This window comes from Bos indicus, chromosome 17 (assembly GCF_029378745.1).
Source record: "Bos indicus isolate NIAB-ARS_2022 breed Sahiwal x Tharparkar chromosome 17, NIAB-ARS_B.indTharparkar_mat_pri_1.0, whole genome shotgun sequence".
Taxonomy (NCBI): domain Eukaryota; kingdom Metazoa; phylum Chordata; class Mammalia; order Artiodactyla; family Bovidae; genus Bos; species Bos indicus.
In genome coordinates this window covers 44492101-44515656 of record NC_091776.1, presented here as the reverse complement: position 1 = coordinate 44515656, position 23556 = coordinate 44492101, and the positions used below count along the sequence as shown (strand labels likewise).

Genomic DNA, 23556 nt, shown 5'->3' with positions numbered 1-23556 from the left:
ATTTTTGCCTTGAGAATCCTATGGACAGAGGAGTCCATGTGATCACGAAGAGTTGGACATGACTGAGTGACTAACATACATGCACACGCTTATCATGTGTGTGACATGCCACACAGTCTAATACTGTACAGCAAAGTTCAGTAGAAACTCTATCACTTACACAATAAACAAGTCAAACCCAGGACTGGCTGCTCAAGTACAGAGAGCAGTTACACCCACATGTTCGCTGCCTCTGCTTTTCTAATGGCAGATTTAGACATAAAACATGCCTATTTGGAGGGAAGAAGGACCAGAGGGGTGGGAACCAGAGCCCCGTGGAATCTCCTCAAAGGGTGGGAGCTACATGAGAAAGATGATCTTTGCAGAGACACACACAAGCCCATCCCAGCAAAGAGAAATAAACAGCAGATCCTAGAATTATGACTGACTGACTGCTGTTTTTTCCATTAGCTGGTTCGAGAGAGGGAGACTCACTCTTTCCTGCTGGCGTTTCACCCTGTACTGTTTGAGCTGTTCTTCCAGCCGTTTTCGAGCCTGCAGTCGGACCTGCTCCTCCTTCTCCAGGGGCAGCGAAGCCTCTGTTGAGCCTGAGGTGGGGAAACGGCCATTTAGAAACTCACAACACAACAGGACACAGAAGATAAATCAGAAGAGCAGCTTGGCTGTCTAGCGTTTTATTACCAATATGATTTAGCTTTAAATAACACATGGCTGTCTAGTTTGAAAGAACTGTTTGCAAATGGAGAGAGAAATGTAAGCCTTGGACTGACCACAGACAGGATCCACCTGGTGGCAGACACAGTGGCCCAGCACAGCCGTGGTGCCTCCGCCAGCAGCACACTGCCACCTATGGGCATCCTGCCAAAAAACAGGACGCGCGCTACTTGCGCCTTTTAGTAAGTAAAGAACTGAACTTGAAGTTGGTGTCCGTGTGAGTGTTCTGAGGCTCCCACCAAGCTCTAACTCTGCTCCCTTACATTACAGAGGAACACGAACAGCAATCCTGATGGAATGACAGACAGCAGCGGCAAACAGGAACATGCTACCAAACTCGCCTTCTTTACCCAGGAACGTCCCAGCAGATTACCTCAGTTTCATACCCGAGGCGACTCCAGTCCAAGGGCCATGCTCAGGGACAAGAGGGGAACTATGCTGACAACTTTCAGGCAGCTAACAAAATTTAAAATATCTAAAACCCAAACTTTCACTTTGGGTAAAAAAAAGAGCTGAACAATGAGTGAAAGGAAGGCAAGACCCAGGCCTCCCAGCTCAGGGCCAAGGGGCTGGTGAGAGCAGAGGAATGCCATAACTGAGCCCCTTCCTGGGTGGCACCATCCTCAAATATGAATTCTGGGAGGGAAGCTGCTGTTGTTTTAAATAATCCCTAAAACCTGAGCAGTCACCAAGATTTCACTAGGAATTCACCAGTGTTGTTACTGATTGTGCACTCATACTCTTCAAGTAAGTTTCATATGAAAGAGCTTACCTACTTTTCACATTACTAAGTGGTCCAGATGGCAGAGACCACCAGAGGCATGGCCTCAGGGCTGGGCACATTCCTGGGAGGGGCGGCCAGGGGAAAAGCAGGAGAACGTGGGGCCAGAGCTCACAAAGCCCTCAGGTCAGGACGCAGGATTTCACACAGCATCCTGGCTGTTTAAAGTATGCTGTGACCCAAACAGCATAATGAAATAATTCCTGTGAACACCCTCTAGTAAGCATGGGAGTGCAAGTTGCAAATGAAACATCAAGGCGGCATTGCTGCACACCCAGCAGACTGGTGAAGACCGAAAGGAAACAGCATCTTTGTCCTCTCACAGGGCATCAGCGCCCTTGCAATGTGACCACCTATGATGGAGATAAACACAACCACTGCTTCTGACCAAGAGTTCTGCTCCTGGGATGGAGTGCATAGAAATGAAAGCACCAGTGCTGCAGCATGCAGCCACACTCGGGGCTCCTCCAGCCTTAAAAGAATGGATGTGGAGCTGCATCAACTGACGTGGAGCAATCTCCAGGTGACAGCGCTAGGTAAGAAGAGCATGCAATGATGTGAAGGACACAGGCCCATTTTAAGAACAATGATCCTCCAAACCTGGCTGTTTTCAGAGGCCTGTAAGGCACTATGTGAGAAGGTGGCTGACCTGGAGGGGAGGGAAGGAAGTACTGAAGCAGGGATGAGGTGTAACAACTGCAGCTGTGAAATGACCCCATTAGGTAAGATTATACAAGTCTGTGTGTGAAAACTTGCATGTTAGAAAAGCCTGGAGGCTTCAGGGCTCTCAGGCTGACAGTTTGCAACTTATTCGCCCCTGAATCCCCAGGGATTAGCACAAAATAAAGGCTGATTAAAGTAACTCATAAAAGAAAGCCTTCAAGCTGTAACTGGCAAGATCAAATCCCCACTGCTGCTTGCTCACCACCCCGGGTGATGGAAGACATGCATGCACAGGCCCTGCAAACTGGGGCCTCCAGTGCCGTTGTCACCATCAGGCTGTGACAAAGCCTATCTTCCCTCTGAAATGGAGCTATTTGTTAAACGCACAACCCACCACAGTGATAAAACAGCAACGGCGGAGGGGCGAGCCCTTCAGGGCCTGTGCCTCTCAAGGATGGTGAGTGACAGGGGCCCAGGGGGTGGGATGGGGAATGAGGGGGTCGGGGAGAGCCCGGCAGGAAGATGCTTACACAGTTGCGTTTCTTGCATAGGAAGACTGAGTCTGAGGGACTGCAAAGCTTCTTTTCTAACAATGCCCTCAGCACTAGTCCCCTGAGACTTCCTTAGGTTGTCATGGAAACCAGCCACACCTGGAGACGCATCAGGACCCGATGGCGAGGGAGGCTCTGGGAACTGTGGTGTCGGCCCATTCAGACAGGTGTCCCCCTGGCGTCCTTCATCTGAAGTTCTGTTTACCTTGGCACTGGCACCTGGAAAAGAGGGTGTGCTGGGCCATCATGTTTTAACAACTAAAATAGGACAAGAGGGAATCTAGACACGGGAGTACTCTCACATCCCAGGAACCTGTTCACTCCTCGAGGACAGCAAGCCTGTCCTTCCGAAAGGCAGGTGATGTGGGACAAGCGACTCAACCTCGCAGAGTGATGCCCTCACCTGCAGGACGCCCTCCTCACCTTCCTCACTACAGCCGTAGAATTTCAGTAGTCATGTTTCCTTTCCATTTAAACAAGACCAGTAAGAAATCTTATGAAAGTCTGTTTTTAAAAAAATAGCAAAAAAAAAACCCTCCACAAATCCTTAAACGTGGCCAACAATGTTTCTAATGAGTGTTGTTAACAGCAGTACTAACCAGTGTCATAGCCTCACATTTACAAAGGGCTGATTCCAAAGTTATTTCAAGGCATAAGTTTATCATCCAAAATGAGACGTCAAAGGTGAAGAGTTAGAACAGCTGATGAAAATGATTACCCCAAAGCTGAGGACAGAACCCAGAGTCTATGCTTCTGACTGACAAACACCTAATGGGTAAAAAACGGTTAACCAGTGATGACTATTCACCTGCGTATCAAGCTCAGTCTCCTCTACTAACATTACTACAAGTTGCTGCTGCTGCTGCTAAGTCGCTTCAGTCATGTCCGACTCTGTGTGACCCCATCGACGGCATCTCACCAGGCTCCCCCGTCCCTGGGATTCTCCAGGCAAGAACACTGCAGTGGGTTGCCATTTCCTTCTCCAGTGCATGAAAGTGAAAAGTGAAAGTGAAGTTGCTCAGTCATGTCCGACTCTTAGCGACCCCATGGACTGCAGCCTACCAGGCTCCTCCTTCCATGGGATTTTCCAGGCAAGAGTACTGGAGTGGGGTGCCATTGCCATCTCCTACAAGTTACTTACACACTAACTGAAACCTACTTTTGTATCAAAAGGAAAGCGCTCTCCCCCTGATGGGCAGCCAGTTGGCAGCCAATGAGTCGAGGAGATACATTGAGGGGTTTCCAGACATGTTACGGGGGCCCCCAAGCACTGCAGTGCCCCAGGTCCCCATAAGGTTAGCACCACTTGGATCTCATGATGTACCCAGTATGCAACTAGGAAATTCCCTCTGTACCCAAGCAAATTGAAAATGGGTTTCTGTCACTTGAAATGTGAGTCCCAACTAACATAGCCGCTTATTGTCATGCCTCCCTGAAAGGAAAACTAGAATATAAAGTTGAGGGGAGAGGGCAGACACAAAACAGAGTGGGAGGACCCCACCACAGCTCTGACACAACCATCTGTTCTTTTACACAAACAGCTGAGGTGAGGGGTGGGGTGGGAGTGGGGAGGAAATCGTGCATTTCAGATGCAAGTTAATCAGGTCAATACCACTTCCTAATGGGCTTATCAAATCTGGGAGAGTCTCTAAAGCGTTCTGCTTACATACAAAAGTAATTATTTGAGTGTCACACCGCACTTTAAAAAAATCTAAAAGAAGGCCTAATAAATAAGACTTGATTGTTTCCAAACAGAAGTCTAATTATGGCTAAACAAATAATGATGACACAAAAACTGGCCAGCCCCACCTCCTGGGTGCTTCCCAAGTGCTCACATTTCACATGGGCGTTCACCACCACCCTAAGATGCAGGGTGGAGAAGGAAAGGGCAACCTACTCCAATACTTTTGCCTGGAGAATCCCTTGGACAGAGCAGCCTGGAGAGCTACAGTCTATCGGGTCGCAGAGTTGGACATGACTGAGTGACTCTCACACACACACACACACACACACACACACACTCACACACACACACACACAAGATGCAGGGGCCATTCATCTTTCCATTTTCTCAGTAAGAGAGTGAGGTGGAAATAAATTAAGGATCTTGGTTGAGGGCTCATTCCTGTTAGCGGCAGACCTAGGAGTTGTTCCAATTGCAGAACCCTTGATACTGGGCCAAGCCGCATCGGCCTCACCTAGCACTTAAGAAGCAGGAAGCAGCAAAGCCATTTCAGGTGCCTGAGCACTGTTTTACCAGAAGGGAAACGCAGTTTCTGCTAGTAAATCAGTGCATATACATGTTACGATGTTCAAGCATACACTGCCCAGGAAGGGGCATGAGGAAGCAGTCATTTTTTCTGTGCTTCCAACACATGAATAACCCACTAGCTAACATGGAAATGTGATCCAGTAATTCTCAGATCACTAGTGGCACACTTTCCAGTTAGTAAAAATCTGACAACCAACCAAAAAGGTAGAAATGTTAGGCAGGGGACAGTGATGTGTCAGTGAAGATCTACACAAACCTTATGGGTAAACCATGCTGCTCCGTCCCTCTGGAGCAGACAGCTCCAGAAATTTCCCATTTAACACACATGGTGTTTGAGTCAAAGTTGGCCTCAACTAAAAAAATACATAAAAACACACTCTGAGTGAAGCTCTTAGACACCACTGTCTTCTTCCAAAAGGCAAGACGACCTCTGTTCTCCTGTTTCAAGGTAAGATGTGAGCAGAACACAGAGTAACTGGCAACTTACACTGGGCTTCATCCCACTGATCCAGCGGCGCCAGTGAGCCAGGGGGCTTTGGGGGGCCCTCAGGTTGAGCTGAAGAGCCACTGCTGGATCTGTCCTCCACCAGGCCCTCCTGCATAGCCGCCGCACTGTCCATGGTCAGGGTGACACGGGCTGGGCTGACGCTCAGAGGCTAAAAGTGAACTGGGAGCGAGTTCAGTTTCTGCCATTAGCAACGGCCAAAAGCTCCTGGGACGGACCACACTAGGTTTGCCATTTTGGGGAAGAGATTTACAGTCTCACAGATGGCCTGAAATCAAACCAGGTAATGTGCATGATACCTGCCAGAAATAAGAAGAGAAAGAAGGTATTATGAAACTCCATTTGTCAGATTTGAAGTAACAAGTCCAAGACTAACATTTGGTTCCCAACATGCATCTGTATAATAAATATATTCATACAACAAATAATCCTTGAGCACCTACAGCATCCTATTTTTTGAGGATAAAAAACTGACCCAAACCCATTTGGCCCATCCCTGAGGCCATCTGCACCGATGACTGCTGAAAACCATCCCCCACCAGGGTGAGAAGCTCCTCCACGGACAATGTAATCAGCAGAGCTGGGGGTGGGGCTTGGATGACTGAGGAGCCGAGTCTTTATTTATTTAAACTTAACTGACTTGTATGTAAACAGCGCATGTGGCCAGTGGCTTAGTATTGGATATAGAGGCCCAAGTGCTCACAGGGGTCAAAGGGTGAGCTCCTCTCCCAGGAGACCTGGCATGTCAGTGCCCAGGCCATGCCTTAGAATCAGAGGTCAACAAGGAAGACGTAACAGCATGGAGCATGGTAAACTGGACACTAAAGGAGGAGGCGTGGGGGGACGAGGACATGTGGAAACTAGCCACTGGGGTCTGGGGGGCAGAGAAAGGACCTCACAGCAGGTGATCAGATGCATTCTTCATTTCTCACAAGATCTGCTATCTTTCAGCTTGTTCTGCCAAGCTGAATTTAAGGGAGCAAAACTGCCCAAAGCCTGGCAACTGGTTATTGCTTTTGAAGTGTAATGAGGATATTATCACTTCGTTTCCTCCTCAACAGATAAGGTGCTGCTATTTTTCTGCAGAAATGGTGGCATTTATTTCCTTGAAGATTTCATATTATCCTATGTACTGTTTGGTGTTTCACGGGTTCCAGGACAAAAATTTATGGGACTTTCCTCCGCGGCTTCCAAATGCCACATAGATGTTTTTGAGACGAGCCTAAGCAACAGCTGACTCTCACTAGATGATCCTGTTTCTCCACAGTTCTCTGTCACCCTGTCACCCATGAACAGGCAGCCCTTAGTGGCTGGCACAACCTGTGAACACCTAGTGATGGGAACCCAGCAGTGTTTGGCCTGCAGTGTCAATCATCCACACATTTCCCTCTGCTATCTGGCACCTGACAGGCCAGCGACATCATGGATTACTAAGTGTTGTTATGAATATAAAAAGGCTACGCCGACTTTTTTTTGGTGGCCTCATGGCTTGCAGGATCTTAGCTCCCCAACCAAGGATTGAACCCAGGCCCTCAGCATTGAAAGTATGCAGTCCTAACCAGTGGACTGCTGGCGGATGTCCTATGTCTACTATTAAGTGCAGAGCTAGTACTAAGACTCTGTACTTGAGAGGATCACAGAATTGTGTGAAAACATGAGTAGCTACAATCCAATGTAGTTAATCAATAAGCACCGGGTGCTGCTGGCTCATGGTGCCTGGCGTGAGGAAATATTTGAGGACTGAAAGGATGTCTGAAGCGGGGTACCTAGGTCAACCAATGATCCATGTGCAATGAGGTCTCAACTTGGTTTCTGTCTCTACAACATTCGGTAACCTCTTTCATCCACGGAGACACTTTCCAGGTTGGAGGGTGGGTGGACAAACAGGCCAGTCCACAGGTCCCTCTGAAAACCACCATCTCACAGGGACCTGGCTGCACAGGACACCACTGTGACACCTGCTGAGCCTGCCCTCACTCCGTGGGCACAGCTGGTGGTAAGCTGGCCAGAGTGACACCATAGAGGAGGTGATGCCCACAAGGCCAGGCAAGGGCACACTCAGGCTGTCCCTTCACCACAGGCTTCACTTCACAGACAGGTGACTACAGATGGTCGGGCTGGGACACACACAGTGGACTGTGGAAGCAACTGTCCCTGCCTATGGTGTATGGTGCTCCTTAACAAAGGAATACATTTGCATTTTGCTTTGAAATTCTTTGTTCCTGTCTTGTGGGGGTGGGGTGAAGCTGCCTACATCATCACATGCTCCCTAAGATGCCTGCCTAAGAGGGTAACAACAACAGATAAGTGCTTTTCAGAGCTGGTCCCTCTGTTGCCAATGCCCTTTTCCCTTTGACCACCGGGCAAATCCCCCTGGATCCTTTCACGTCTGCCATTAGGCACTGCTCTCAAGTCTCCTGAATCTCAGGTAAAGCACCCCTCCCTGCCACCATGATACCCTGTGTGCATCAGTTCAGTTCAGTTGCACAGTCATGTCCGACTCTTTGCGACCCCACGAACCGCAGCACGCCAGGCCTCCCTGTCCATCACCAACTCCCGGAGTTTACCCACACTCATGGCCATTGAGTCGGTGAATATCACACCGCAATTGTGTGTGTGCCCATCTCTTCCATCACCCTGTAAGATCCTACACAGAAATCACCACTCCAGGTCTGCCCCTACCCCCTCAAACATCCCCTACACAGAGTAGTGCTCAATGCAGGCTGCTGACAAATACATCTCTGCCTCCACCAAGTCCTACCCCTTAGCAACCAACCTAGTAGTTCAAAAACAAAATGATACAGTATTTGCATCCTTGAATATCCACAACGCTTTGTCAAATACAGGATTATCTCTACTACTCAGTGCAGTTGGGAGTCACAGTTCTGGGAGAGCAAAGAACTCCTGGGAGGTGCAAACCGGGAGAGCAGCATGTAAGTGGCCACAGGTCAGGGAAGCATCTAAGGAGCCACGGGAACGTGCTACTGAGGCAAGAGTGACAACACCTGACCCTGACACTATGCAGGAAAGAGAGCATGGCCGAGACGTTTGTGTGCACTGAGGAAGGCACACCAAAGACAGAAAGAAATGTGTCAGGCTGTTTGAGTCTAATACCAGTACACAGTCCATGCATTTGCTTGCCTTTATTTGGATTTCTTGCTAAACAAGAAGTCTTCTGATTCCCAAGGAGTCCTAACTGCCCCGCAACCCCCACCCCTTGAGATGAATGGTGCAGCCCTGGAGACCCTGTGACTGTGACTTGTTCTTGTAACTTATGAAGGTGGCTCCTATTCACATGCAGCTCTGCCTGAAGCCAGACAAGAGACGGGATTCACAGAACACCAGAAGCAGCCTCTGGGGAAGGGACATGTCTCCCTATCCATAATACACTGGCATTCTCCATGTATCCTCAGCCTCATGTGAATTTTACTTAGCATGACTCAGTCATCCAGGCCTCATTATTTCAGACTGCTGACAAAAACAGGACAAGGTGGGTTAGACAGCTGGGAGTACATCACAAGGAAGCTGTTATTAGTAACATGCACTCCATTTTGTGATTTAGAAAAACAGAGATCAGCCTAATCATAGTACCATTTCTGACCACCTGCATTCTGTGTTTCCCGGAGGGAAGAGATGAAGCAAAGTTATCACTTAGAACTTCAAAAAGTATGTAACTCTAGGTTCACCGCTGTCTGACATTAAAAGACTTCAGATAGAGAAACTACCATCTCAGGCAACTATGTGAGCTCCAGCTTCCTCGAGACAGATCACTTAGATCTGGTATATGCATATCAACAGCTCCATCTACTCCACCTTCTTTATGATGGTCCTACTGGCAATTTAGAAACAACAGAGCATGGGAATTCCATGGTGGTCCAGTGGTTAGGACTTTGCTCTTTCATTGCCGAGGTCACAGGTTTGATCCCTGGCTGGGGAACTAAGATCCTGCAAGCCATGCAGCATGTCCCAAACAAAAAGAGAAACAATAGAGCATAGCCAAAGTGAAAGCCCAGAAAGCCTCATGTCACTGCAGAGCAGTACAATGTAAAGAATAGACTCAGGTATCAGACATCTTGGCTTTAGGTCCTGAGTCCTCCACACTCCGCTGTGAGATCATGGGCAGATTTCTTAACCACTCTTAGATAGTGATCCCATCAGTAAGATGATGAGAAAAAGACCAAAAAACCTGTGCCAGGATTAAATGCAACAAGGGACATGCCCCATGACTTCAATAAATGACAGCTATTATTATTAGTGTTACTTTTTCCTTCAATTGTTTCTTGTCAAAATCAACAGGTAAAAGCCAACTGAAGATATTCTCATTCAAGAAAGCATACTGCTTGGATAAAGAAGATACGGTGTACACACACATACACACACTCTGTAATATTACTCAGCCATAAAAAAGAATAGAATTTTGCCACTTGTGACAACATGGATAGACCTGAAGAGCATTATGCTCAGTGAAAGAAGTCAGACAGAAAAAGTCAAATACTGTATGTTATCACTTGCGGAATCTAAAAAACAGGACAAATAAAACAAAAAAGAAACAGACTCTGAGATACAAACTACTGGTCACCAGAGAGGAGAAGGGAAGGGGGGTGGGCAAAGTAGATAAAGGGGATTAAGAGATGCAAACTAGTAGGTATAGATAAGTTACAAGGATGCAATGTACAGCACAGAGAATACAGCCAGTATTTTATAATAACCTTGCATGGAATGGAAAGTATAATCTACAAAAACATGAGGACCCTCGTTGTCCAGTGGTTATGACTCACGCTTCCACTGCAGGAGGCACAGATTCAATCCCTGGTTGGGAATCTCACATGCCTCAGGGTGCAACCCAAAAAGAAGAAAAAAAAAAAAAAAACCCCATCAAATTACTATGTTATACACCTGACACTCGGAGAAGGCGATGGCACCCCACTCCAGTACTCTTGCCTGGAAAATCCCATGGACGGAGGAGCCCAGTAGGCTGCAGTCCGTGGGGTCGCTCAGAGTCGGACACGACTGAGTGACTTCACTTTCATTTTTCACCTTCATGCATTGGAGAAGGAAATGGCAACCTACTCCAGTATTCTTGCCTGGAGAATCCCAGGGACGGGGGAGCCTGGTGGGCTGCCGTCTATGGGGTTGCACAGAGTTGGACACAACTGAAGCGACCTAGCAGTAGCACGCCTGAAACTAACATAAGATTGTAAGTTAACTATACTTAAAAAATTATACTGCTGCTTAAGGCAACTGGCCAAAAAAAAAAAAAAAAAAAGGCTACTTTATCAGATGATTTTTATTTCCTTTTCTTGCCATTCAAGGTCCACTGTAACTGAAGGCCATCACTTCAATAAAAAGTTATGTTTGCAATATCTAAGGGACAATTTAAAAAGTAAAAAAATAAACCCATGAGTCTCCTGTAAATGTCCCAGTGGTTTCCAATCACACTGACAATAAAATCTAAGCCTCTTACCCTGAACTAGGAAACTGCACACCATCCGGCCCCTCCCCACACTGCATCCTTGTCCCTTATCACTTTCTTCCTTTTTCATTACACACTTGCCATACTTCTTTAAGAACATCAGACTTACTCCTCCCTCGGGGTCATCACACTTGCTGTTCATTTTGCTTGAAACACTCTTATCCCACCGTTTTTCATGGCTAATTTCTTGTCATAGAAGCCTTAGGTCAAAAGTTACCTTCGAGGACAGGCTTTCCCACAGATCCACCCTAAGCACCGCCTAATACTCTCTCAACAATGTCTCATTTATCCTCCACTACTACGTAGTAAGCTCAGTGACAGCAGGGATCCTGACACCATTTCAGCTCTGGATTCCAGGACCTACAATGTATGTCGCCCATCATACGACCAACAGTTGTTGAATGAAGGCGGAGCTGTTCCCGCAATACCTGCACACTACTGACAACGCCTGGCCTCACTACCTCTGGAAAGTATTACTGCACCGGTGAAACGCATCTAAGTACCCAGGATCGAGATGGAATCGAAGTGGACTGAGAGACTGAGATCACACGCGTTCTTTAAACCAGGCTTCACACTAACCGCCCGACACGAAATCACGCATGCCATCTTGACATAACTTCTGCAAAAGGACAAGAGCTGTTTCTCAGCAGCTCCAACAGCAGCTGCGGGTACCCCTGAACAAATCTCTCCCTGGCACGGGTAGACAGAGCTCCGGAAGGGCTCGAATGTATGTTTATTTATGAACCCAGTTCCTTAACAGCTGCACAAGCCAGCTTCCAGGCCCGGAGGCTACCAACGGTGAGGAGCCAGACTAGCGCGGGGCGTTGCCGCTCAAGAGAGTTGCGGTCGGCCTCCCCGTCCGCTGGGGCCCCGCCGCCCTTCTCCCAGCCCATACCCCGACTGTGCTGCGGTTCCCTGGATTCTCGCGCCCTCCGCGACCAGCGCTCCTGCCCAGGCACCACCCCGCGACCCTCACCCCGGCGGTGCGGAAGCCGCGGCGAACGCCCGGCCCGGCCGCTCCGGTGGAGACGTGGCCCCTCGAGGGGCGGAGCGCGGAGCAACGACGTAATCTGGCCCCCCCGGAAACAGCCTGTACGCAGTGCCTCCGTTCCGCAAGACAGAAGGTCCCTTTCTGCTAGCCCGCAGCCGCCCTCAGGCGGGGACTGCTTCAACCTCAAGGTCTTGATAGAGCCCACTCACAACTGGTCCGAAGAGGATTTCAGAAAGTAAATCTGGGGCGCCTTTCCCTTTCAGAAACGCAGCTCATAGACTTGCCGGACCAACTCCAACAGGAAGCCGGGCAGTTAAGCTTCCGGCGGAAGTGGCGTGGCTAAGCTCCGGTCCCGCCCCCACCCCGCCCCGCCCCGCCCCTCTCCAGCTGTCAGTGTATGGGCATGGTCATTCTGGCCCCGCCTCTACCTTATTGGCTGCATGCTCGTAAGCACCTTGGTGAGCCTGGGTCAGTGTGGGTGGAGGTGGTGGTGCTGGCGGCTGTTCTTCTAAACCCTCTACAACGCTAGTCCTTATCTTTCAGGTACAAATGCAAGAGACTCGTGGACTTTCCCAGAGGTCCAGTGGTTAAGACTCTTCCCTTCTAGTGTAGGGGGCAGCAGTTCCCATCCCTGGTTGGAGGACTAAGATCCCACCTGTGCAGTGAAACAACTCCCTCCCCGTCCCCCAACAACTACTGAGCCCTCCCTCAGCGACAAGAGAAGTCTGAAAGCCACAACTAGAGAGTGGCTCTGCTTGCCGCAACTAAAGAAAGCCTGTGCACCACAAAGAAGAGGCCACCTGCTGCAACAAAGACCCATTGACTGAAACATTCGCTCAGTTATGTCCAACTCTTTGGTACCCTATGGACTGTAGCCTGCCAGGCTCCTCCGTCCATGGAATTCTCCAGGCAAGAATACTAGAGTAGGTAACCATTCTCTTTGCCAGGGGATCTTCCTGACCCAGGATTGAACCTGGGTCTCCTGCATGGCAGACAGATTCTTAACTGTCTGAGCCACCAGGGAAGCTTAACAAAGACCCAATGCAGTCAAAATAAAAAGGAAGAAAGAAAGAAAGAATTGTTAGCATAGGGCATGAGGTGAAGGTTTTTTTCCTTTCTTTTTTTGTCCATGGATATCAAATTGCTGCGCTCAATATGTCAGCAAATATGGAAAATTCAGCAGTGGGCACAGGACTGCAATAGGTCAGTTTTCATTCCAGTCCCAAAGAATGTTCAAACTATTGTACAATTACACTCATTTCTCATGCTGGTAAGGTTATGCTCAAAATCTTTCAAGTTAAAACAACAACAACAAAATCTTTCAAGTTAGGCTTCAGGAGTATGTGAACTGAGAGCTTCTAGATGTACAAGCTGGGTTAGGAAAGGCAGAGGAACCAGAGATCAAATTGTCAATGTTTATTGAATCATAGGGAAAACAAGGGAATTCTAGTAAAACATCTATTTCTGCTTCAGTGACTATGTGAAAACCTTTAACTATATGGATCATAGAAAACGTGAAAAATTCTTAAAGAGATGGGAATACCAGACAACTTTACCTGTCTCCTAGGAAGCCTGTATGAAGGTCAAGAAGCAACAGTTAGAACAGGATATGGAACAATGAACTGTTCAAAACCGGGGAAGGAATATGACAAGGCCTCATACTGCCACCTTCTTTATTTAACTTATATGCGAAGTACATCATTTGAAATGCCAGGCTGGATGAATCACAAGCTGGAATCAAGATTGATGAGAGAAATATCAACAACCTCAGATATGCAGATGATACAACTCTAATGGAAGAAAGGAAAGAGGAAATAAAGAGCCTCTTGATGAGAATGAAAGAGGAGAGTAAAAAAGTTGGTTTAAAACTCAACATTCAAAAAACAAGGATCACAGCATTGACTCCCATCACTTTATGGCAAAAAAAGGGGGAAAAAGTGGAAAGAGTGACAGATTTTTTGGGGGGTGGGGCTCCAAAATCACTGGGGATGGTGACTATAATCATGAAATTAAAAGACTCCTGTTCCTTGGAAGGAAAGCTATGACAAACCTAGATAGTATATTGAAAAGCAGAACCATCAGTTTGCTGACAAAGGTCTGCGTAGTCAAAGCTATGGCTTTTCCAGTAGTCATGTATGGATGTGAGAGTTGGACCATAAAGAAGGCTCAGCACCAAAGAATTGATACTTTCAAATTGTATTGCTAAAGAAGACTCTTGAGAGTCCCTTGGACTGGAAGGAGAGCAAATCAGTAAATCCTAAAGGAAATCAACCCTGAATATTATAAGAAGGACTGATGCTGTTGCTAAAGCTCCAATGCTTTGGCCACCTTCTATGAAGAACCAACTGATTGGAAAAGACCCTAATTCCAGGAAAGATTGAAGACAAAAGGAGAAGAGGGCAACAGAGAATGAGACAGTTAGATAGGATCACTGACTCAGTGGACATGAATTGGACACTATCCAGGAGATAGTGAAGAACAAGGAAGCCTGACGTGCTACAGTCCATGGTATTGCAAAGAGTCAGACATGACTTAGTGATTGAACAACAAACAACAACAACAACAATCAAATTGTTTCAGACTGTGTATTGAAAAGTCTATCCTTCCTCCATTAACTTGCTTTCGCACATTGTCAAAAGTCATTTGGATGCTTGTTGGCTCTATCTGGGTTCTCTGCCCTGTTCCATTGGTTGACATGCTTCTGTCTCCACCAACACCACAGTCTCCACCATGGTAGCTTTACAACAGGCCATAATGTGGGGGAAATGATTCCTCCCACTTTACTTTTCTGTGACTGTTCTAGCTATTCTGGGGCCCATGTTCTTTCATATAAATTGTAGAAGAAACTCTATCCCTACAAAAATTGTTTATCTGTACAAAAACCATCTATCTCTACAAAAATCCTTCTTGTGATTTTGATAGGAATTGCATTTAAACTATAATTTAACTATTTAAACTATGTTAAATCAATTTGTTGAGAATTGGAATCTTTACTATGTTGAGTCTTTCATGGACATACTATGGACATGGTATGTCTCTCCTTTTATTTAGATCTTTTATTTCTTTCATCAGTATTTTATAATTTTCTGCATATATATCCTAAACATGTTTTGTTAAAGTTTATACTTTGTTGTGCTTAGTCACTCAGTCATGTCCAACTCTTTGCAACCCCGTGGACTGTAGCCCAACAGGCTCCTCTGTCCATGGGGATTCTCCAGGCAAGAATACTGGAGTGGGTAGCCATGCCCTCCTCCAGGTCTCCCAAATTACAGGCAGATTCTTTACTATCTTAGCCACCAGGGAAGCCCAAAGTTTGTACTTAAGTATTTAATTTTCTTTGGAGTGGTTATAAATGATATTTTGTTTTAATTTTGCTTTCCACACGTTCATTGTCAGTATAGTATAAGTCCCCTATAGATAACAAGTTTTGTTTGCAAGTTCAATTTATTTGTGAGTTCAACAAAGTTAGGCTAGGTACCTAATTAACACAATCAGCCATATAGTACTGTCCTGTAATTGGTTTATAATACTGATTACACAAATAATAATCTTTCCCTTGTGGCTCAGCAGTAAAGAGTCTGCCTACAATTTGGGAGACCTGGGTTCCATCCCTGGGTCAGGAAGATCCCCTGGAGAAGGAAATGGCAACCCGCTCCAGTACTCTTGCCTGGAAAATCCAGTGGATGGAGGAGCCTGGCAGGCTACAGTCCATGGGATCACAAAGAGTCAGACATGACTGAGCAACTTCACTTTCTTTCACTTTCATTTCTTTACACAAATAATACATAAAAAAGCAAACACACACAAAAAAACAAGAAAATATTTTAAAATTTACAATAAATTACCTTTAAAAGTACAATAGTACAGTACAACGGCTGACACACAGGGGCTGGCATCAAGTGAACAGAAGAGCTACTGACTGGAGGAGGGACAGGAGGTGGAATTGAAGGGCAAGCTGCAATTTCAGTGACTCCTGACACTGAAGCACAGGTTCTGGTTCTTTGCAGGATTCATTCAATTCTATCTACCCTCGTGAAAAATCAATGATGCAGTGATGTCTGGGTAGTAGTTCTTTTTTTCTTGTCATAGATGGCAAGTAGCACTAGATTGCATTCTGAACGGTGGCTGCAACCTTCATGCACTGTTCTACGTTTGAGTCCAGTGCCTCAACAACTTACGGTGCCTCCTCAAATAAAGAAAACCCTCTTGCCATTTCCTGCTCACCGAGAAGTTTCTCCATCTCCTCCATTATTTTTCCATGCCTCTTTGATATTATTTTCAATGTCGTTGACACAGCAGACTTTACCTGTTCTGTGATCTTGTCCTTGTTCTTTAGAATCGTGCCAGTGGTTGAATGATTAATGTTATAAGAATGAGTGAAGTCTGCCTTCATGTTGCCTAGCTCCACTCTCCCAATTGTTTTCACCTCTTGTCTCCATCGTTGTTGCTTGGTGCTTCTTAGCAGTACCAACTGCATTACCACAGCTTTCATGCTTGCTTCTGGACATCCTGGGCTTGAAATAAAGATAATGCACTGCTGTACTCTATACAGTGCTGCATGGTAAAGTACACAAAAGCACAACCATTTGTAGAGGATGCACACACGTGACAATATATGGGACTAACTTCTATGGTTGGATATGTGAGCACACATTTGCATGTTAGGAAGTTTGCAACTTGAAGATTCACATGTAAGAGACTTACTTTTTTGATACACGCAACAACTTGGATGAATCTCATAGACATCTCATTAGCATTAAGCTGAGGAAGGAAACAAATATCCAAAGGAATATGCTGTATGATAGGATCTCACACATAAAACATTCTTGAAGTCACAAAAGTACAGAGATGGAAAAGAGATTAGTGGTTGCCAAGGAATAGTGGGGGTGAGTGTGGCTAGAGGGGTAGGATGAAGGGGGTCCTCATGGTGATGAAGTGGTTCAGCACCTTCAATGTAGCAGTGGGTTCACGAAACTGCACATGGGATAAAGTGACAGAGGGCTGTGCCTGCACTCTGGACCAATGTCAGTTTCCTATTTTTTTTAAAAATTTATTTTTTATTTTTGGCTGTGTTGGATCTTCATAGCTGTATGGGCTTTTCTCTGGTTGTGGCAAGTGGGGGCCACTCTCTCGTTGTGGTTCTTGGGCTTCTCATTGTGGTGACTTTTCCTGTTGCAGAGTATGGGTTCTAGGGCACGCGGGCTTCAGTAGTTGTAGCCCATGGTCTTAGCTGCTCTGTGGCACATGGGATCCTCCCCGATCAGGGATCGAACCCATTGGCAGACGGATTGTTCACCACTGAGACACCAGGAAAGTCCCAGTTTCCTGGTTTTGATGTAGTACCACAGCCACGTACAACACAACCAGTGGGGGAAACTGAGGAAATAATTAAATTAGCAATTAGAGTATGACAAACACTAAACTTAAAAACAAACAGAAACAAATGAGCCTAATTATATATTAAATTGATGGAATATCCACACATAAGAAAAAAAAACCTAATCTCATACATTTAGAAAGTTTTATTAAAGTATTATTTACATACCATATACAATCTTTATAGTATGTATGCTCTTCAGTGATTTTTAAGTATTGATAAATTCAGTTATACTCACTAAATTTTAGTAGATAAACCTGGGTGCATCACATTTAGTAAGTACACTGGATTTACTACAGATTGTTTCAGGACATTCTGATAAACCCCAAAGGATCCCTCTAATCCATGTACATGCAGTCACTGCCCATTCCTTCTTCTCCCAGCCCCTGACAACCAATAACCTACTTTCTTTCTCTATGGATTGGCCTATTCTGGACATTTCATATAAAAAGTTTCACACACTATGCAGTCTTTTGTGACTGCCTTCTCTTTTAATTAGCATAATGTTTTAAGATTCATCCATGCTTGATGTGTATCAGAACTTTGGTCCTTTTATGGCTGTGTAATTCCATTGTCTGGATATACACCATTTTATGATGCATTAATCCATGGACGGACCCATTCAAGTGCCTCAAATGTGCTGGTCAGTGTTCTCAGGTGGGGTTTACATGAGGGGTACAGGAGACACAAGATCCCTGCTCTGATCCAGCTTCCTTTGTGTGGAGAAGAGCAGATCTTTAGAATGATAACTCACAAAACTGGTAGTGTGTTAGGGTGGGACAGACGCCGGTTCCACTGCATCATCCTTCCTTCCTTCTTTCATTGTGGTCTACTATATGCCAAGTATACCATGCTAGGTGCCATACACCAGCCTTGTGGTCATGGGGCTTACATTCTATTGCAGTGTGGTACTGTATCCCAAGTACCATTCTAGATGCCATACACAATCCTTGCTGTCATGGGGCTTGTATCCTATCACAGGGCCAGACAATAAGCACAGAAATATAGGACAGGAAGAACTGAGTTGAGAAGAGAAAAGGGCAGGGTGAAGAGAAGGGTGGAGCTGCATGCTGCTATTTTAGATAGCAGTTTAGGGAGGCCCCCTAAGCTGAGTTGCTCAAAAAACATGCAGAAAGTAAGAAAAAAGTTCATGAGTGTAATCGTGGGATAGCAAAGAGAACCATGTGCTTGGGATTTTTGTTTTTTAACTTAATTTTTAATTAAAAAAAAATTGAAATGTACCTAATTTACAATGTGTTAGTTTTAGGTATACACCTAAGTGATTCAGTTATACATATATATATATTAATATATTCTTTTCAGATTCTTTTCCATTATAGCTTATTACAAGATATTCAATATAGTTCCTTTGCTATGCATAGGTCCTTGTTGTTTATCTATTTTATATATATTCACTGGTGTGTATATGGTTTTCTTTTCTTTTGGTGCTCATTTGTGTCCGACTCTTTGCGACTCCCTGGACTATAGTCCCCCAGGCTCCTCTGTCCAGGGAATTTTCCAGGCAAGAATACTAGAGTGGGTTGCCATTTCCTTCTCTAGTGTGTATGTTTTTTTGTGTTATGTATTTACTTGGTTGCACCAGATCTTAGTTACGACATGCGGAATCTTTGATCTTTCATGAGGCTTGCGGAATGTAGTTCCTTGACCAGGGATCGAACCCAGCCCCCTGCATTGGGAGCATGTAGTCTTAGCCACTGGGCCACCAGGGAAGTCCCCGGTGTGTATATGTTGATCCCAAACTTCAAAAGTTTCCTTGAGGAAGTCACACTTGAGTTGACCTTGCATGATAAGGAGGCATGCGTGTGCAGGTCTATGGAGGAGTTTTACAAGGAAAGGAGTGGGAGGGGTCTGAGATGATGCAGAGAGGGCACACCACACAGGGTCTGTTGGTGTGGTGGGGCCACTGGCAGGTTTCAAGCAAGGGGTGACATCATCTGCCTGGTGTTGGAAGAAATGGCTCAGGTGCCATGTGGACTTGGGTTGTGGGCAGCTTGAGACTGGCAGCCCTTATGACCAGGGCAGAGGCTCAGCCACACCCTGCCAATGGATCAACTAGCTAAGGGATCCATAAGGGCTCAAGGCAGAGAGAATTCTTCACCTCTTCCTACAGTGCTTCAGAAAACACTAGCCTCTTCCTAAAGACTAAAAACCAAAGGAGAAGAGGGTGGGGGTGTGTCTTAGCTTCCTGTGGCCGCTGTAACAAGCTGCACAAATTTAGTGGCTTAAAACAACACAGATTCATTCTCTCACGCTTCTGGAGGTCAGATGTCCAAAATCCAGGTGTCACCGGGCCATGTTTCTTCTCCAGGCTCTCGGAGGAACTGTTTCCTTTGCCTTTTCCAGTTTCTAGTGCATCTCTTGGCTCGTGGCTCCTTCCTCCAACTTCTAAGCCATCATTTCACCCTTTAGTACTCTCACATCTTTTTTCTGCCTGACCTTCCTGCCCCCCATTTATTAGGACCCTTGCAATTTCACTGAGGACCCACTGAACAGTCCAGGATGGTTTTACCTCCTACAAATCCCTTTTGCTAGATAAGGTGACATTCACAGGTTCCAGGGGTCAGGACATGGACTTCTTTGGGGACAAGGGTACAGAGCATTATTCAACCTGCCACAGGCTGTTAATAGTATATAAAATGTTGTTGTTTAATTGCTAAGTTATGTCTGGGCTTCTCTGTCCATGGGCTTTCCTAGGCAAGAATACTGCAATAGGTTGCCATTTCCTTCTCCCGGGGATCTTCCAGACCCAGGGATAGAACCCGCATCTCCTGCATTTTTTTTTTTTTTTACCACTGAGCCACTAAAGAAACCTTATATAAATGTTAATCACTCAGTCGTGTCTGACTCTTTGCCACCCCATGGACAGTAGCCTGTGAGTCTTCTCTGTCTATGGAATTCTTCAGGCACGAATACTGGAGTGGGTTGCCATTTCCTTTTCCAAGTTATCTTCCTGACTTTAGAGGACTGAACACAGGTCTCCCGCATTGTATGCAGATTTGTCAAAAAAAAAAAATCTGACTTTATAAAACCCTGTGGTGCTTGATGTCTGGGGACAAAGTGTTGTGACCTGAACTGTGTCCCTTCCCAAATTCACATGTTGAAGCCCTGACCCAGAGGACCTCAGAATGTGACTGTGTGTGGAAATAGGGCCTTTAAGTGGTGATTGAGGTAAAACGAGGCCGTATGCATGGACCCCAACCCAGTGGACTGGTGTCCTTCTAAGAGGAGGAGATAAGGACACAGGCACACAGGGACGACCATGTGAAGGCATGGGGAGGAGACAGCTGTCTGCATGCCAAGGAGAGAGGCCTCAGCGGGAACCAGCCCTGTGATACCTTATCTCCAGAACTGCAGGACTGTAAATGTCTGTAGCTTCAGCCTCCTCACCTGTGGTGAGAGTTACGCAGGTCCCAGGACCAGCACACAGAACCGCTACTGAGAGCAATCCCCCTCACAGCACAGCATACGACCATGTAACCCCTGGTCCCGTCAGCGCAAAACCGGTTTCCCACACCCCTCACGCCAGTCTGCTCCATGTGGGCACGGGAGCACCAAAGATAAGGGTGTGTTCCAGGCTCACCGTCTTCAGAAGGAAACACACAGAAAACAAAACAAGAGGATGCATTAGACTCGACAAAGATAAGGGAAAAGAGCCATCACCCATGCCTTGGGGAAGAGCCCCAGCAGAGGGATGTCTCAGCAGGGTCTTTGTGAGGACCAGTCAGCCAGCAATTATCAGACATTTCTGCCAGTGAGCAAGCCGGGTGGGGCCTTGTTCTGGAATTCTGAAGGGGAGATAAATAGTAAGGAAATGCTTCCTTTCAAATGATTGGTCAGCACCAGGAAAAAAGTAAACAGGCTGGTGCTAGAACGCTGGTTGGGAGGCTCCCTCCAGGAGTGGGTCTGAGGTGAGCCCAGAGTGGGGCAGAGGCCTGGCCACCGCTGCAGAAGCGGGCGAGGGCCCAGCTTTGAGTGGAGCTTCGGAAGGTCCTGGGGTGGGGTGGGTGGAAAGGGAGGGTTGCTCAAGGAGGGGCGGGGGCCACCCAGTGCTGGGCCTTCATGGGCCATGGCAGTGCCATTTGCTCCTATGTAACAAGCTGACCCAAAATGCAGTGGTTTCAAACAGCTGTTTATTCATGATTATACTGGTTGGGGGCAATGGTATGCTGGTAAGTGTTTAACAACCTCCTCTCCAGAAAAAGAAAAAAACAATGACCCTAGTTGCAGTATTTACCAGTTCCCATGTTGTGAATACTCATAGTGCGGCAAGTGTCAAGCTGCCAAAAGTGAGGGCCACAGACCAACCAAAGGCAGCACTGCAGAGAACCTATAGGTCCAGACAGGTAGACGCCCATGGGAGCAAGCTTCATCAAGAAGGGCTGAGTCCTGAGTGCTCATTACCTTTGTTTAATTATAATTTCAGAGTTCCAAGTTTATACAATTTTTGCGACAGTTGTATTTAAGTTACTGGTTGGAGTCATTCCTGAGACGGTGACATTTGTTCCCTGGTTGCTGGCTGGGTGGCTCATCTGCAGGTCAGTACTTTCAGCCGGTGGATCTGCGGGGCTGGGCCTCCTTCCAGGTTCTTCGGGGCCTGGGGGTGGCAGCTGAGAGTGGGAGGGACCGAGCACAGCTCGTCTCTGTTGCATTCACTTTGCTCACGTCCCGAGGGACAGTATGGAAAGGATGTCCACTTGAGACAGAGAAATGAACCAGCAGGTGGCACAGCCAAGCGAGTGCTGGGCAGCTTGGCTGGGAGGCTGGACAATCGCCAGCACGGCCTTGGCCTCGCGCCTCAATACCCCTCACAGTGAGTTCTGCATGGCTTCATCTCACAGCGGAGCCAGGAAGGGGTGGGAATGAGGAGACAGAGCCAGAGAGGCCAGACTGGGTGGCACTCCAGTGACCCGAGGACCTCTGACTTACTTCTGCTGGAACTACAAACGGCATCCCAGGCTGGCACTTTCAGGGAGAGTAGCTGAGACCCAGTGGCACATTCCCGTTAGGGTCAGGTCTGGGAGAGCATGCCTGAAATGAGGATGTGCTCAGCTCTGGCGGGCTGTCTGGCCTACAGTGGCCAGTCTGCTTTCTTGAGAGTGACACTGGAGCCTGCCTTCCCCAGCCCCACCTGCTTACCGGGTGCTAGTAGCTGGAAGGTGGTGGAAAGCTCAGGTCTGCCAGGTCATCAGCTTTGGGATCAGGGATAGCCTTCTAATTGAACTGGTGGAGAAACCACCAGTCTACCTGTATCTGCTAGGAGGGAACCTGAGGTCTGGGAAGCTGCCACCATACACAGGAAGAGAAGGATCCCGCATCTAGCCACCCTGGGCTTTCTAAACCCAATCCATCCCCCCTTTCTCTTCCTTCTTCCAGAGCACAGGTCAGTTGTCTGGTGCTCTCTGTAGCAGCAATCCTGATTCAGAACCTGAGCTTTGTTGGGTCTTTTTTCTGCCTGCTACGTGAGAGCTGGTTTGCTGCAGGGTCTCCACTGGTAGAGGTCTGGGTACTCCACTCTCTCCGTGGGGTACTTCCCCTGGGGCAAGATCCACTAATGTCATGCTGGGACTCTCAGACCTGGGCCCGTGATCCCAATCCTGTTGTTATTTAGCTGAAAAGTCATGTCCAACTCTTTGTGACCCCATGGACTGTAGCCCATCAGGGTCCTCTGTACATAGATTTCTCCAGGCAAGAATACTGGAGTCAGTTGCTAGTTCCCTCTCCAGGGGATCTTCCTAAGCCAGACATTGAACCCATGTCTCATGCATTGGCAGGTGAATTCTTCACCACTGAGCCACCAGGGAAGCCCCCAGTCCTGTTAGCTGTGTGGTATTAAGATGACCTGCTGGGTTGCTGGTTGCTGGCCCAAAGAGGAATGCATTTGGTCATCTGGGAGCCAGGACCCAGGCCAGAAAGGGCTGGTGTGCAGCCCTAGGAGGCCCAGCAGATGGGTGGTGTGGGCAGGGCCAGCCCCTCTGACATGGGCACCAGGAGCCCAAGAGGGACTTGGGTCTTGGGTAGCGAGGCTATGAGAGGACACGAGCTGGGCCCAAGGACACAGGAGTCGCTCAGTGCCAGCCAAACCACCAGGATAGGAGCACACAGCAGGCTCCAACCCACTGTGGGCTGGATGCTGGGGGGTGGTGGTGGTGGTCAGGGAGGGTGTCAAGGAACAGGAAGTACAGAAAGTCATAAAAAACACTGCATGGTG

At 47.1% G+C, this 23556-nt stretch overlaps 1 protein-coding gene across 4 annotated transcripts in view; it reads right to left on the bottom strand.

The window, feature by feature from the left end:
* The window catches only part of GOLGA3 (golgin A3), a 46901-nt gene extending 34627 nt beyond the window's left edge, over positions 1–12274 (bottom strand). The window contains exons 1-4 of one of the 4 annotated variants that reach the window (XM_070769266.1): positions 12160–12274; positions 5469–5785; positions 2689–2928; positions 475–587 (exon numbers count right to left, since the gene is read on the bottom strand). In XM_070769266.1, the coding sequence (XP_070625367.1) occupies positions 475–587; positions 2689–2928; positions 5469–5601 (486 nt within the window). In that variant the 5' untranslated portion in view covers positions 5602–5785; positions 12160–12274. Of the gene's footprint in view, positions 1–474; positions 588–2688; positions 2929–5468; positions 5786–11854; positions 12087–12159 lie in introns of those variants that run through there. The other 3 variants (XM_070769265.1, XM_070769264.1, XM_070769267.1) reach the window with 3 other exon arrangements.
* Between the last annotated feature and the right edge of the window lie 11282 nt (positions 12275–23556).